The 17,942-nt window shown below is 40.8% G+C and overlaps 1 protein-coding gene across 1 annotated transcript in view; it reads right to left on the reverse strand.

Annotated features, from left to right (window-relative positions):
* The window catches only part of pex14 (peroxisomal biogenesis factor 14), a 63,149-nt gene that overhangs the window by 16,856 nt on the left and 28,351 nt on the right, over positions 1 to 17,942 (reverse strand). Inside the window, exons 3-5 of the mRNA XM_083770293.1 lie at positions 15,202 to 15,286; positions 6,770 to 6,889; positions 2,987 to 3,072 (exon numbers count right to left, since the gene is read on the reverse strand). Of these exons, the coding sequence (XP_083626419.1) occupies positions 2,987 to 3,072; positions 6,770 to 6,889; positions 15,202 to 15,286 (291 nt within the window). The remainder of the gene's footprint in view (positions 1 to 2,986; positions 3,073 to 6,769; positions 6,890 to 15,201; positions 15,287 to 17,942) is intronic.

The raw sequence follows: 17,942 nt of genomic DNA on the forward strand, positions 1-17,942 counted from the left end.
TGGTCCAGGGTGACTGTTATCCAGATGACAAGCCTGCGAATGAGTGCACGGCGGAATCGTGTTCATGTGTGTGCATGATGGAGCTGAGCTCAGCAAATAAAACCACGCCTGACGTGGTCCTGAAGGACCACTGTGGGGCTCCGTTTCAAAGTATTTGTGGTTTGTGCAGTTTCGCGATTTTTTTTTTTTTTTACTAATAATAAAATAATAAAATGTTAGCCCCTCACAACACATGTTACAGTTCTGAAAGCTCTCTGCTGTCGCTGATGCTGACCCCAGCCGGGTTTTCTCTCCAACTCAGGTGGCGGCTGGCGACACCGTGTGCGAGTAATAAACACTTTTTAGAGGAAAAAAGATTAAACGAGTGTCAACACATAGTAATTAATAAGTGGGCTGCTGGGAGTGTGGTGTTTACAAGGCGCTCCATAGCATAAATAAAGTATGGGCAGAAGCCGGGGCATATGGTGCGACTGGCGCCGCACTCCGGTGACATGACAGCAGCCGGTGCTCTGCTGTGCCCGCCAGGGAATACCACCTCCCAGGTTACCAGCGGCTGGCTGGCCCTGCTGGGACCAGTGGACAGCAAGTGTGTGTGTGTGTGTGTGTGTGTGTGTGTGTGTGTGTGTGTGTGTGTGTGAGCATGTTGGACAGTGAGAGAGACAAAAGAGGGAGGGAGAAAAAGGAGAGAAAGGTGGTGGAAGAAAAGTGGATAACGGGGAGTATAATGGAGAGACATAGACAAAAATTGGTTAGTGATAGACATACTGTAGTGTACACCACAATGTTGACCATAATTACACAGCAGCTATTTTGGCCTTACTTTATACTTTTCATACCCAAGCAGGGCTTGCGTTAGGCCGGAAATTGACATCTGTTGTATTTGTTTTACATGTAAAAAACTGGAAAATGAAATTTGCTCCAGACATTTAGACACACACAAGATAATTATGTCCAGACAGAGCGATGCTGGCCTGTCATTCATGTGTCAAGTGTGCCAGGTCAGCTATGTTCATTATTCTGTAGAAAATGTTCCAATATCAAAAATCAAAAAAGCTTATTTTGTTGAGAAAACATTGCACAGCTTCACGCAAACCAATTTTTTTTTAAACTTTTAATGTAATTTTTGTGCATTGTGAAGCTATTCATTAAATTATTAAACTACAGTAGTATTCCTATTATACAGTTTTACAGATTATAATACTATGCTGTGAACTAGTTAAACTGCATCATTAAATGCACCTGCCTGTCATTCATGCTTTGAAAATAGGTATGGCCATTTCCTTTACAGTATTATGTCTTCAAACTGTAATCATTCTGGACATTATAGCTGGCAGTTTTAAAATTCTGTACCCAAGCATGAAGTACCGTAAGACCAAAATGGCCACCATGTGGTTATGGTCAATATGGTGCTGTTTTCCACCCTATAAGTATGGCCAAAACGTGATGAATATGGTCAGAAGAGAAGTGGAAAGAGACATAAAGAGAGATTGAAGGGAATGGTGGCATGAGGGAGAGGAATGTAGGAGACCTAAATGTGTCAGGTACGGCCCAGTGGCAGGCTGGCAGACGTACAGTAGGAATAATGGGACATCTTAGGAGACGGCAAAACATCTCATATAGTACAATGCATGATATGCATATGCAACATCGAACAAACGGTGTACTATAAAAGGTCTGCTGTCCACCCGGGGAAAAGAGCTACTGCAAAAAAGTGCCGTCCTCCTCAAAAATGAGAGTAATAGTTTCCACATGCCACTCAGAGGTCTGCTAACAGCCACTGAGGAATGAATGTCACTGAGGGACAAGGGGCCTCCCGAGCTCATGTTCAAGGGCTGCTAAGCCTGATAAAAAAAACCCCACTGTGATTATTTTTAGACAGCAGGATATCAGAAGAGGTTTGTGTGCTGCCTGCATTAGCAACTTTATTATAAATAATTTTTCCCTCTCCTAAGAAAAATAAATTATATATACATCAAGAAGGGGGGTGTGGGGGAGGGGGATGTGGGGGGGAATAAATAACAGGGGGTCCAAATGAGATCATGCTCTGATGTAAACCAGAGCAAATTTTAACAGCGAGACCGGAGTGACGTTGTATAGAGGTGCTATAACTCATGATCGAGTGACGTAGCCACAAAGCCCACCAATATAAAAGTAATATCAGGGACAGACGGTGCCGACAGTTCTAAATGTACAACGGATGAGAAATATGAACAGTTAGAGAGCACTCCTCAGTAGACTACAGTCTTGTACAGTTTTCATTATACTCTGAGGGCCAGCAGAAGCGTAGTGTGTAACCCAGAGCCGTTGAAAGAGAGAATTACGACACACTTTGATCTCACCACAAAGCGTTCATGTGGTTCACGTATCGTGTGTGCTTCATCAACACCCATTATGGCGACTAAATATTTGGAACTATACGGTCGTGTTTGGAACTACTGGTCGCCCCCAATGGCACGTATTACTTCCACGTTCTTCTCCGTTACAAATCAAACTGTATCAAAATGATTGAAGACTGAATATTAAATGAATATTCTCTGTTTACATCGGAAGTCTGTCGTAACTCGTAACTCTCTCTCCCAATAGCTCTGGTGTAACGCAGTGGAGTCATATTTTGTCGGTACTCTCCGAGGTCCAACGGAAGCATGGTGAAACGTAGCGTTTCTCAACAAAATGTCTCATTTACAAAAGTGGCTTGGCGTCGTGTTGCCACATTACATTACAGGCGATTCTTCAGAAAGATCTATAAACTCACACACCATGTCGACGCACGGTGAGTGAGCATGTAGATTGGTCGTTTCTGTGCAAAACCATCACAGATTAACTATACAATGAGGCTTTATTAAAGAACAACGCTGCATTCTTTCATCTCGCAATGTTCTGAATGGAGTCAGAATTTTATATTTTGCCAGTATATTATTATTGCTCGATGCCTATTTAATTCTAGAACCCAGTGCAGAATGAGTGGAGAACAGGTTATGTAACCTACCCTGTATACCTGATGCAGGCCAAAGGCCATGCCCACCATGATGACGGTGAGGGCCCCATAGTCTCTCCATCTGTAGCCTGTGGGACCTGGAGAGTAGACAGAAGAGAATCAATGTGATGTCCAATGTGTGCTGCTCGTACACCAGTGGTTCCCAAACTGTTTCATGTCAACGACCCCCAAATTGACACTAATTATCCTGCAGACCCCCATTTGAAATGATATGCCAGGGACCCCCATAAGAGAAGAGTTTTTTACGGCTCTAGCAGTGATTCTCAACCCGTTTAATTTCAAGGACCCCCCAGTTTGATATGCATTTAATGCCATTAATGCATTTAATGGCATTTCAATCTCCCCAATCCCCAATTTATATTGTAAAATACATTTAAATGTAACTCTGAGAGTGTACCAAATGGACCCTGACGGTTCCATTTGGTTCCATTTGTAAACTCACAGAGTTACAGACCCATAAGGGTCGATTTGGTTACACTACTAAACATTATAATTCCTAACTTTTAATACGTTTAATCTGCATCTATGTTTCATTATTATACAACAGGTCATTTACTGTATTAGACAGATTTTGCTTTATTATTTAGATAAGAGAGTTGTAGAGAGACAGGAAAAAAAAAAAATTGTCTGATTGTTCAGAATCGATAATGGTGGACCAAGTACTCAACACCAGTATTTGGATCAAATATAGACACTCCTGGTCAAATATTACTCAAAGCACAAAAAGTACAGTACTGTCCAGTGTCCACCACTGGGAACCACGACTTTATTGTGTATCCTTTTAGCCTATAAATGTCTGATGTACCTTGTGTGGTTTACATTTCTGACTAAATAAAGTATTCAATCAAGCAATCAATCGACACACCATGCAGTCATCCAACAGCCTCCACACTACTACAGAATCTGTTGAGTTTGAATTGACTTTGTTGAATGTTTCAATGCCAAGAACGAGTAGGTAAGCAGGCAAACATGCAGAAAAAGTGGAACTTCTAAAAAAGAAAACTGCAGCCGTAATCCAGAATGGTGACAAAACCACCATCAAATAATATTTGACAATATTTGTCACCATTCTGGATTACGGTCATTTGTACGGTCAACACCAGTGACGTTATCCGACAGATAAATATCAGAAAATGTACATTGTTTAAAGAACTAACTGCCACACTCCGTAGAGAGATTAGAGACAAGGCACTTCTTTGTGTTTTTGCGATACTGAACTTTAGAAAATCTACACATTAAAATGTATTTGCAGAGAATAAGCAAACAAGCACTGAAAATCCTGTTCTTACAGAACATATGACTTTGTCCTGTGCTTATTTTGGAGTGGGAACAAGCAGAATGTATGTATTCCATAAATCCTCGAGAACCAGATTGGGCGGAAAGGTGAGCGAGTGCATGTTTATAAGTGGATTGTGTCGCTGAGTGACAGACAGTGTGCTAAATGTGTCATTGTGTGAGCTGTCTTCTGGGTGGGCCAACTGTCACGGTGGATTTCTCACCACACATAAGAAGAGACGCATTCAACTGAAAATGTCACTAAATAGCAAACCGTTCAGTGTAGAGGAAAATGTAAGAGTTTCTCTCATGTTGACTCCAGTAGGGCCTAAAAAAATGAATGGGAAATTAGATTTAACTAATTAAACCATAACTGTATACTTTGTATACATTGTACATCAAATAGTGTAAAATGCAAATATGCAAGCTCTCAATGTGTCACATTATGAGCTTGTAGATCTGCAATTTTTTGAGGGGCGCTAGCCCCTCCTGTGCCCAGCTTTGTGTGTCTGTGTGTACCACGACAATATTTGATTGGCTGAGCAGTGGAATATGATGTATGATGATAAGAGCTCCCCTCACTTCACAGGAGTGATATTTTGCCCCTATTATGACATTCCCAGATTAAATGAATGGCTAAAAGGTTAAAGATCACCATTTCGTAATTCAAAATATGATTCTGTTTTCCTACAGAGATATGAATTACAATTACAAGCCTGATTTATACTTCGTCGAACGACGGTGTCACACATGGAAAAGAGCCGATCTACAATCTCACAGCGGCGTGCAACACTGCTGTATGATGATGGAGTATAAATTAAGCATTACTGTAAAATTTCAAGGTGCAGAGCAATATGACTCTCCTCGCTCAAGGGCAGATAACAACCCCCAGCCAATGCACTTGGGTACGAACCCACAACCTTCCCCAATGAAAATCCTAAATCATCCTGCATTGTCCACATAAATTTGGGTCTTCATCAACATCACGGCCACGATAGATCGTCACCTATCCCGGAATACGGCGCTTCTGTGAGCCCCGGGAGTCCTTGGGGTAGGTGCTTGACCCTGAACAAGCCTCGCCTGCATCACCGGGGGTCTTTTACTTGCTCTCCCCCTTGCAGGACCTTCCATTCTTCCTCTATCTTTCCCTCTTCCACTTCTTCCCGTTTTTTTTTTATTTGGTCACTTAAGCCACGGAGCTGTGGTCTCCATCCCCCGTTTTTCCAATCTCCTCTCAAATTTATTGGGTTCAGTGGAGGCCTTCCTGTCCTTCCGCTGCGTGGAAATAGAGATCAGAGTATCCATTACTCCGACAGAGATGGATGCGGGTCCCCGTGCACTGTCCCCATAACAAGGACATCAAAGGGAGGTAGCCCCCTCTTTTCGGCGTGACCCCCCGTACAAGACTCCCCGCTCTCACCTCATTATGCAGTTCCCTTATAGCCGTTTTGATATAAAACCCCCCACTATGGACAGAGAGGCGCGAGTGTCTCTAACTACATGGCCATCCCATCAACATCACTTTCATTACAAAACATGAGATGCCGGGGGAGTCAAGGACAGTGTGGTAATAAATGAGGGTGGAATACATCTGGAATCATTGTCATACGGGTTAAGCATTATGCGGACTTCATTCTGCATTGGTAAATCAGTGGACAACGCTTATAACCTACTGAGGTAATAAAGATACAGGTTGCAGTGTGAGGTCTCGCCAGGGTGAAACCTCTTTTGAAACGGACTGTGAGAGGTGATTTCACGAGATGGAGCCATGACAGTGCCATGTTCACTATATCTGAACAGGATGCACGCTAAACGATTCCCGATCTAGGCAAATTTCTGCCGGGATTATGTACGTACGACTGTTACATTTGTAAAGGTTTAGCCAAATGGAGTGCTGATGACAATTCTGTCAATTGTACTGTATTTAAAACATTTAGTGAGTAGTTAGTGAACAGTTAGTTTCAAAGTGTAGACATAATAAAGGTACAGTAGGTGAAAAAAGAATACATTTGATGATAGTATGCATGAATGCAATGATCATGTACATCAGGGGTGCCCCAAAGCTAGCTCGCGATCTACTGTATCAGTAGATCACAAAGTGTGTGCAGGTTGACCACATGACATGTCCCTAGAAATATATCATGTAAATAATTTTGGCACCTGCCACTTTAATTAAGGTGACTAGATTGATTGACATCAAAAAGGGCCTGTCAGCTCAAACCCTTCAAGATCTTATATAAAACTAATCTACCAATTACATTTTCCCCCTCTATTTCCCATTCCAAGTGCGTTTGTCTAATATCATATGTCAACGACAGCGCCGCTATTCCAAAGACTCCTCGGGTAATTATTTTTAAACTATTTTCAGCAATGGGATACTGTAGTTCTTTGGGTGGGTAGATGGTCATTTTGAAAGTAGCTCTCAAGTCAAAAAGCTGTGGGGGCAGCCCTGATATTGTCACATCAAAGAGGAGACGGTGTGTGAATGTGTGGTCTCACTGTGTGCCAGTTGGTGGTGGGCGAGGAGTGGATGTGGGGGTCCCACAGGGCTAAGTGCAAGGATCTCCTCTGTGCTGCCGGAACGCTGGATGGCCAACTCCACTTCCTCATCGGTCAACCCTGAAAACAGGAGACATACACCTTCAGTACCACTGGTCAGTGGTAGTAGACAACGACTGTCTGCTCACTCGTCTGATTGAGTGAAGGATTTATTAACAGTTTTGGAGAACTACAGTACATTTCAAGCACAATTCAATACAAGACTTAACTGTGGACGACACCATAAAGCTTTACACTTGTTTGACATTAAGGAAGTATTTACAGGTACATGGGTATCTTGGTGGTGTAACGAATCTTGTGGACCAGACCCATTGCAAGATGCTGTACTCTTGTCGTCAACTGGAGAAAGTACTCAAAGGGCTTACTTACTGTAAGTAAAAGTATCAATGCTGCAATGTAGAAGTACCCCGTTACAAGTGAATGTCCGGAATTCAAAATGCACTTGAGTAAGTAAGTACAAAAGTATTGGCATCAAAATGTACCAAAAGTAAAAGTACTCAATATGTAGAATGTCTCATTTTAAATGTTCAAATGTATAAATGTAATTTTTTGAAAATAGCAGATCTACAAGGCAAATTGCCAAAATATATATGGGTGTTTAATGTATGTTTTGCAATAATATTCAAAGTAACTGGTAACTAAAGTTTTCAAATAAGTGTAGTGTAGAGTAAAAGTACAATATTTGCCTCTGCAATGTAGTGGAGTAGAGTAAGTAAAAGTATAGAACAATTGACATATTCAAGTAAAGTAAAAGCACCTAAAAACTTTACTTAAGTACTATCACTGAATGAAAGCAATGGCTCCGGGCCTGTCATAATATTTGCGCTATAACATTTCCCATGACCCCCATGCACCACCTCTGCATCTTCAAAGTACAATTCCGGGGAAGCTGTGACCAAACATATCTTTGTTTCATTCATGTCACAAACTTCTTCTTCACAAAAATGTCGGTTCTTCAATTCTGTAGTGCAGTGGTTTTCAACCCTTACGTATATCATATCAAGGCCCATTATTTATTCTGCATTTGAGCCACGGAGCACCATTTTATGACATTTAGCCTCTCAGACCCAAAACTAAAGAATATTTTGTTGTCGTTGGATAAGATTTTGTCCACAATTCCATGCTGTATTAATGTTGGTACCATTAGGAGAGCAAACGATCAAAATAATTCCTCTACATTCTCTAATTGTGTAAACTTGTAAATTAAGTGATGCAGATGTTTAACAATAATCTAACTCTTGAGAGTGAAACCAAATAGACCCATAACTTAAGGGTCCATTTGGTTTCATTTTACACTCTCATGAGTTAAAGCCATATAAAGGGTTAAATATCTAATAAGGGTCCATTTGGTTTCCAACTTTCCATTTAGCTGGGGACCACCTGGACCCCCTCAAGGACCACTGGTTGAAAACCACTGCTGTAGTAAATGACAAAGTGGTGGAGATCCATCTAAGAATGATGAAGGAAACAAAAGCGTGGTGCTGAGCCTATTAGCTGTCACCAAAGGCAAAAGAAAATAAGACTGTCCACTTCTTCTTCAGATATATTTCCCAGGTGGAGATTTCATACACCCCAGACAGAGAAAATGCATTATTTTAATTTCTTCATTGTGATGTAAATGTATTACATAATTTTGCAAATGCCAATATAATTTAATCTTCGGATCTTTTTAATGATTTTAGTGATGATTAAATTGCAAAGGGCTCCCTGATGGAGAATCAGAGGGGAGGAGTGAAAAAAAAAAGATTTAATATGAACATCTCCTTTTGTGGGAAGATAGTATTTTATTTCAGGCACCATATGCAGACATTGCTACAGGTCTCATCCTTTAATGAGGATCATAAACTAAACAAAATAAGAATAATTACAATTACACCCTTATTTTAATTTGAAGTATACAAAAAAGAAAAGAAGAAGCTGTCAATAATTATTTAGTCACTGTACATGAATTCCTTTATAAATGCACTGGGGAGGCTTAATTTGAAAAAAACTGACTGCTGTCAAGGTCTCACTTATTGATAAGTACAGTATATATTATGATGAAACATCAGCCTGCATGGGTCTATACTGTACTACAAGGCTATAAGGCCCTCTGCAGCTTAAGAGACTCTCTCATGACCATTTTAACATAATTTCCCGGCCCATTTCCTTGACGGTGTTTCCTGGGTTTCCCAGGGCTTCCTTCTGACAGAAAACACCCCTTTGCTGAGAGGCCCTTGTACTTGTTCTGCTCCCATGGGCTTCGGATAGAATCCTTTACATGCTCAATATACGCTGCCTACACCGCGAGGGAGAGCCGCTGGGAAGACTCTGTTAAAGAGATGTTTGTCACAGATGCCTGCCTGCCAGACAGTTAGTTGTTCTTGGTTCTGCGTGTCCCTGACTCCCCGTGCATACCCTGAGTGATCGTCAAATGCCGGTTTGGTGATCTTCATAACACCCATGTAGAGTCTAACACTCACGTTGATTAATTATTGAAACCTGCAGCTGCCGGATCAAATCCCATCCCATCCCAAAGTTGAATGAGATTTAAGAAAATATACACAATCGTGCCAAATGATTCATATTATCTGAGAGTGTCGGGGTTAATAGGACAAGAGTAGAGAAATAAGAGTCAAGCTTAAACAGTTCACAGTTTCTAACCTTCATTCAAATCCACTCTAGCCAATGAAGTCCGAAAGCATGCAGAAATCTGTGGACAATCTCCCACTTAAGGGCTTGATGCCAGAGAGGGGAGGTCCGGCTCGTCACCTATTTAAATGCTTCAAGGACTCCAAATGGCCATGAAAATTGTTGAATAATTGAAGGCAAATATTGGCCAGCGCCTGTCGTCTACGGCAGGTCCTGAGTGCCAGGAAGTGGCTAGCGCCATGTGCTGAGCTTGTGCAGTCGGGCTGCACTGTTCAATAAGCAATAATGTGTCCCCGGACTCCCGATTCATCTGACCACAGCAGACTACACGGTGGCAGACTATTGAGTGAGAGACATGCAAGATCTCCATTCCACAAAATGCCAAATAAATAAATAACTAAATAAAGTAAAGCCCCCCCTTACTTCCCTTTTCACCTTGAAATGTTTTAATGGAAACAACTTCTAGGGCTAGCATTAAGATTAATGTATGTACATCATAATGGCTATTCATTTCTTTAATGCTGCTGTTTGCATAGGAGAATAAAATAAGCTAGCGTGCCCCTCCCCCATACGCCCGCCCGGCATCAAAATAAAATACATGGAAATTCATAAACCTGTTTTCTTGTCAAATTACAGCTCACTTGACTAGGTTGCGGGGCTCTGATCTGTTTATTGTCGAGGGGAAAGACAACAACAAATGAAAGCCCTCTCAGATCCATTTATAAAAGAAACAGAGAACAAGGTGAAACTCGGGTTTTACATATAAAAGGCAAAGAACACAAAAAGGAATCGTCAAATTTATTACGGGTTCCTGCGGAACCTGTGGAATGACCCCCCGGACCCCTATTTCGGATCGACCTGCAGGAGATGATTTTTTTTAAAGACATAAATTACATCTAATGATGACACCGTAAAAAAGAACAATAATGGAAAGCTATTCTGTATTTCATTATACTGTATTATTTGGTGCACCTGATACACGCAGCGCCTGTTTATGAGTCACCGTATTAGCAGATGCTCAGCAAAAGCATTTGCTTTGACCTTGCCATTCTCATTGGGGCATGAAATTACGGTGCTGGCACCTCGATATTACAGCTATAAATACTGTAAACTGCATATCTGGGCTACGTTTTCTATTGTCTTTCAACATAAACCTGATCGGTATTTATTTAAAGGAAAACCCATTGCTCGTCACGTTATTTACGGCTCTATTTCCAGAGCACCTTATTCTCTGGGCACTTTTTAAGGGCAAAGAGGCGGCGAGGCCCCTACAGAAAATCCATTTCTCCAATTCTGGCACTTCTGAACTTTATGGGTCAAGACCCAGGCCGCAGAGCCAATTATAAAAATTGCTTACTAAAATATTTTGGGGTGGTAAAAGGTGAATGCCTTTTTCACTGTCCTCCAAGGCCTGAATTATGAAGTTGCCCTTGAGTGGGAATTACTTACATTTTGAATATCACATTTAAAAAAAGAAAAAAGAAAAATACATGTCAGGGGTCATAAATAGATGGAGGTCAGTGGGTTATTGAGAGCCGGAAAGCAACTTCAAACCATCTTCTCATGCCGTGCACTCGCAAACGAGATTCTACATGTCATTTGGTTGTAGTACTACAGCTGCTTGAGAATGGCATGCCCTAAATAATGACCACTCTCATAGCGTATTCATTTATGTATTAAAAAAGGCGACTCTGCTCTCATTTCCCTGCTTTATCGCCTTGTACTGATGACAAAGTAGGCAAGGCCCGGGCTAGGTGGCGCCGTAGAGTAATTTATAACCACATCAATCCCTTTACCATCCACGCAGGCCTTGGTCATTGTCATTTTTGTCCGAGAGGTGAGTCACATAACCCCACTTGCAAACAACATCCTATTAATATTGGGGATGATGAACCTTATCCTTCCCCTTACCTTCATACCTAGGTATGGTAATATAGACCATCAGCCCCACCTGTGCTCCCCATGACCCCTTGATCACTGGCCCTCTACTCAGGGTGAAAGATATTAGCATTATTTTTCAAGAACAACTAGGACATTCTGGCGGGAGAAATACAAAGGAACAAGTCAAACTTTCATTTAAGTCTCACTGGCAGAATGCACTGTCTACATTCATCACACTTAAGAAGAATCTAACTGTAATGTTACAATCTACTGACACCCATGTTTTTGATGAACTGTACTGTGCTAGGTTATTTGGTTGTCGGCTGTTGGCCAGGACAACGCGACATGTTGAAGGATGGAAAATGTTGTTGACTCTGTCCTGAGAATTACTTTTTCCCCCGCTTTTGTAATTATATGTGGGATTGCTAATTGTTGAGATTCGAATGGAAGTGCCAAAATGAGTCCCTAAGCTTGTTAAATGACACATCTGTTAATTGTAGGGGACATGGATGGCATAATTCACGAGATGAGACTCAAGATGAGGCAGAAACACATTACATTTCACTCCAACACACTCAAATTTACTTGATCTTGGCAACGCCCAAAATTGCTTTAAGACGGCACTCTTTGGTAAGACACATTAAATGCAAGTCATTTCCCACTCAATAGCCACACAGTGTCAACAGTAGGAGGAGGAGGAGGAAGTCAATCTTTGCGTATAAATCTTGATTTATATTAAGTTATATGTGACAAAGTTTCAATATTTTGGCAGTTTATTCAACAAGGACTGGAGGAAGAAGAAAAGCTATAAATATTGGAGTCCATAATTGCCAATTCAGATCATGAAATTGACAGCTGGGAAGAAATGGAAAATTACATTTTTCAATGAATATTGAAATAAACCAGACTATTAGGATCTGTTCAGAAAAAAACAGGAGATGCAACCAGAGAGACATCCTTCAGTGCAGATTAGGGCACAAATATTCAGGGAAATAATATGCTCTGGCGAGATTATTGTGTAAAGATTCTGCAACATGCAATCAAAGTGCGGCCTATTTTCCCCTTCATCAGCTAGCCAGCGTAAGTACTGCCGGCAAGAGGAATCCAATTTAAATTCCACTCTACCGGGAGATGGTATTGTTTCATTTTATGTGTGCTTTGACATTTCTGGCTGTTAATATAGAGTAAAATCCAGAAGTATTTACATAAATATGACATTACTCTGCATTAGAAATTAAGACTGACATATTTGCTGTGGTGGCAGGACGGAGCATGAGGATGATTGAGTTTCGGGGTCAAAAGGTTGAGAGGACAGTACGCTAGGCTGGGTACATATGAAGGAATAAGTGGGCCATGACTCTTGGTCCGTCACCATGTCTGCCGTTATGTCTAACTTTGGCTCAAAGGATGAAATGAGACGCACGATGAACCAACTGTCATCATGTTCTTTACTTATAGTGGGGTGGACCAGCTGGGTTCTTCCTACTCTAATAATTTTACCCACAGCAGAAATCATCGTTTTGGGGGGGCAGGGGAGGGGGTCAGTAATAACAGCACAGGAATGTGGTTAATTTAAAGCACAATTAAACTTTGGTAGAGGTTTGGGTTGCGTAGTTACCTTGCCATGATCCGACAAAAAAATATTGGCCAGGTATCTTCAATAGTTGCTCCGTAGATTAAAAATTGATGATCCAACACATTCCCCCCATTTACTTATCTTGCGCTGTGAAATGGGCCTCAAAAAGTCACACTTTTGGCACACAATGCTAACAAAGCGGATTCTGCCAATGTATAGAATTACAGAACCCTAGTCTGTTTACAATGACACGCTGATACGTTACTATTGTCACAATTAAAATAGTAAAAGCAACATGAAGTTTGCATTAAGAAATATATAGTGTGAGCTGAGTCGGATTTTGTAATTCTATACATTACCAGAATCCATTTTCTTCGCAAGGTAACTAGGCTATAACCTGTAACGTTTAACTGTGCTTTTAACTCAACACCAAAGTAAATAGGAATGAATAATAATAATAATAATAATAATATTAATAGAGATAATAAGAGATAAACCATTTTTTATCTCAAACTGACTTGATATGAAAGGCTTGGTTTTCTTAACCATTCAACTTTCACAAGGAACTGACAGAATCATACAGCATTGTGACATAATAACTGCATTGCTCGTTGTGAGGCCAAGTCAAAATGGCCTTCTGTTCTGCTGACATGAGGCAATCTGTAAAATGCACAAAGTTTTGCATCAGGTCAACGAGTTGTGTGACTTCTTTTTACTTATTTTACTCTCCGTTTTGAGTTTTCAGCACCTCCATAACATTGGTGTGCACTCCTTCCTGAGCTTGTTTCCCCCATTTGAATGGGCTGACATCATGTTATCTCATGGGTAGATTGTTGCACAAGTTTACCATACGACTCATTAATCACCCAATGAATACCTCGTCCAGGCAATTTGGCAAACAGCAGGTTGTGCTTAGTGTTTTGTTACTCCATTTTCTCCCATCTTTACCCTCTCTCGCTTGGATCAATGCCCTTATGCAAATAAAGACTTTCCGTTAAGATCCAGAGTGGAAATTACTTTCCAAAATAAACCTGCCATTAAAGCATCATACATATTTCATATACTTAAAGTGCAGTAAGAAGGAACCATTTTCTGGAGCTTGGCATAGTTCAGAACAAAGCTAAAAGTAAGAAGAAGGAATTGTGACAAAGTAGTGGATGACGTCATTTGCTATTGATGAGCCCTTTATCGAATTTGAGATAACCAATGGTGGATTGAACATGCCTTAGATGTCAATAACGAGACGCAAAGACAGGGAAATTTCAAAAGATATCAAGAGTCATTAGGGCCAGATGAGACGTGTGTAGCAGCAGCCGGCAACCATGGATTTGGTTTCAGGTTACCTTCCCCAGTCATGGAGCTTTTAGGCTCACTTTTCACTGCTGGGCTGCTCTAATGATAGAGGCAAAGTCCCTAAGCTCTGCCGATGAATTAGTCCCCCAAGTACTGAACTGTTTTGTGAAGAATTGAAAGAGAAGCACTCGCCGCTAAGGGTAGTTTATCTGAGGTAAAGCTACCATTCTTTAATCAAAGACCTATTTGAGAAAAGAAAGAAAAAAGGCAAAGCACCTTCAGCACGAGTCTCCTCTTCTATTGGAGTACCAAACAATTTGATTATATTTTGCCTTGACATAAATGAGCCCCGGGAGTGATGGTGCCGTCTTGTAGCCTTATTTTATCAAACGATTCTCTAGTATGTAGAAATAATCTCAATCTCGTGCAAAGAAACTGATGAGCCAGCAAATGCATCCATCCTCCCTATATCTAACACACTAACCTTCCTGTGTCATGCCTCAAATTTACGACAACAGTTAAATTAAGTAAAAGGCTTAAAATGCTGGAAGGTAATATTGATAATTCCATTGAAAATGCAGAGGGGTTTTGTCAATATTAATTTTCCTGAACCCAAAGGAGCATCCCGACTGGTGGGTCATTTATTCAGAGGGCCTTGAATCATGCACTCTGCAGCTAAAATCGACCCATATCTGAGCCCCCAGGGCAAAAAGATATGGCCACAACCTTTGACCTCTACAGATCAAGCCTCCCAAAAAAAGGACATTGGGTGTGCATCTCTGTCCAATCACTGTAAGAGATTTGCATTTAATTGTTTTAATATAGATTTTGTTAATGCTGTTGCAGCAATGCTGTTGCAGCATTAACCACGTGTATATGCTAGACTATTGTAATAGACATTTTATATTCGACTGCAGTATGTATTATTCACCCAGCAAAGACCAACAGTAATCAAATTCAAGGGAATATCTTTCTTCACTTCAACTCTCACCTTTTTTCTTCAGGAAGGCTTTTCTGGTGGCCAGTGGACTCTCACGTACTTTTTGGTTCTGTAGGAATTTCACAGCCGTGACAATCTGGAAATACACACGCGCACACATATACACACGCGCGCACACACACACATACCAACAAATTGGTTAATTCCTCGCAATGAGATAATGTGACAAGCTGTAGACCATGTATGCGAGAACAGTCCAGTGCAAAATAACAGTCCAGGCATTCTACAAGAAATATATTCGTTAAAAAACTGGATGAAGAGCTTAAATGGATTCCATCTGACAATTGCTTCAACTCCCCAGCCATGAGGAGGTGAAAGACCACCTGACCACTTTCCAGCTAAATCTGAGGAATGAACAAATCAGCAGTTATAAAATTAGCCCATCAAGAGTGCCGGACAAATGGAGTATGGAGCTTAATTTGCTATTACCCTCTTAAAGACAAACTTCCACTCTTAAGTGCGCAGGGGAAGAAAATCTATACTTAATGCAGAGGTGATCATTTGTATCTAATAACTTCTGAATCCTAGGCTAAAACTTCTGTAATTCTTCCAGTTAAAAACGTGCCGTGATCAAATCACCCGGCCTGAAGGTTGTAATGACTTGGAACGTTAATGCACTAGAACGTTAAATGGCATCAGAACATCAGTAGTTTTAAGTGCACAGCGTCCATCGATTCTATTATGTTTTCCTTCGAGATGCACCTTAATTTTCCACCCTGGTATGCATTTCCTAGAATTGGAAGGAGGGAAAAAAATCATCCTCAAATGGCATTAAAACATAAATTTGAAGTGGGCGCCACTTCACGGCGCCTCCTGAAATAGATAAACATGAAAGAACACAGAGAAAGGGGAACACAGAAGATGGGAGCGTTTAGATGACTTATTATCGCACCTGTGGTCCCCGTGATTCAATTGTAAAAGTCATCCCTCTAATAGGTTGAAAGGTTTTGATTACTCCTCTTTTCTTTTAGTGTTGAAAGATACAAAGTGATTGAGCACACTGCCACTGGTAATTCGTTTTGGGTAATGCATTGCATATACTATGAACCTGTTTCAATTCAAAAGAATTGCATTTCAAAACTCATCCACGGGGCAGGTTTAGGCAGTCTAAAGACTTAAGATTATTTTTCTGTGACAAAAGCACCACTATATCAGGGGAGATTGGTGAATCAATCGCGCATGCAAAGTTTCAAAATTGACAAGTAGGCTACATGATAGCATCAAGGAAAAAAACAAGATTATCGACCCTTTTCACACAAATGTATGTACAGTTAGGTGGCGGTGCACATAATCAAAATGTCATACAGTTTCCACAGATCTAGGACCGTCACCGAACACTACACTGCAGCACAATTCATCTATATACAGTACCATTGCAAAAACAAACATGTGAAGATGATTAATTTGATCAAAAGCTACTCTTTCTCCCCAAAGACAGGCCTCCACAAATTTAGGGACACAAATCTCCCGTGTCACTGTGACATTACCATGACCTTTGCTGTACATACGGGTTACGCAAGGGGGAGAGGAATTTCCTGGATCTCTATATGCTGAGGGCTTATTAAAGGCAGTCACCCGGAACCTTCATTGTGACAAGCAGATTAAACCATTTGCATGGTGAACCCCCAACTGATGTTGTGGGCCAACGGATACTGTAAACACACACACACACACACACACACACACACACACACACACACACACACACCCCCCCCCCCCTTTGGTAACAAGACAACATCATTCTGCTCCCAGAAAAAGCTTTTGCCTTCAGAGTAGCGAAATGCCCCGACTAGCTGTGGTTATGGCAGCAATAAGCGGATGACAAGCAGGCGGGGAAAAAAATCTAATATAACAACATTCATTCCAGTTAATAGGAGAATGATGCAGGCCCCTATGAGAAGCAAATTACCTAATAGTGGATGAATCTGCTGAACTAGTGATCCTTGTTTACATTTTCCTAAATTGTCAATACCATACTATTGACTAAAAAAATTGTCAATGTTAATGGGCGTAACTATGACATCTTAATAAAGACCACAGCTAGCTCAGCTGCAAACTAATAAGGCAAATGTCCATTTGGTTAAAATTGTAGTGGCAGATCTTCTGGGAGAGGAAAAGTGCACTTCTTAGCAGATGACATAGCTGCTTTGCGAAACTTCCACCCAGACATCTCAATCAATTATAACCGCATTGCGCAGATTTCAGTCTTGTCTTGTTATTGACTTATAGATCATCCCAGTTATAGTGTAGGGTAGCACACAATTGGGCTTTTAGGGGGTGGGTTGCATGTTAGTACAACACTTGCACACTTGGTTTGGCAGCATAAGATCAACAATTATTAATATAATGGATGTGCCCTGCCTTTCTGAATACCGGTACAGTAAATACCTTTTGGCTAGTATAACTATTAATCTCTTTTTTTGTCATGCTTCTTGTAAAGACGAAACTGCTAATGCACCAAAGTGCCTCCGTGTTAAGACCGATAATCTTTACAAACCGGATAACCAATAAAGTGTCAGGTAAAGCCGAAAAAGAGGCGAAAACTCAATCATAGGAAAAGATAACATTAACCAACACACTTAAAGAGAGTGAAGTTGATGAGTGGACAAGATTACGGCAATGTTATTGAGTTTGAATTGGACAATGAGAAAAATGCACTTGTCTCAAAATTACTCACACTTTTTTTTGTCCACCTTCAACTGTGAGCAATGAGTATGAAATCAAATTATGTT

This window comes from Protomyctophum parallelum (genome assembly GCF_964188405.1).
Source record: "Protomyctophum parallelum genome assembly, chromosome: 7".
Taxonomy (NCBI): domain Eukaryota; kingdom Metazoa; phylum Chordata; class Actinopteri; order Myctophiformes; family Myctophidae; genus Protomyctophum; species Protomyctophum parallelum.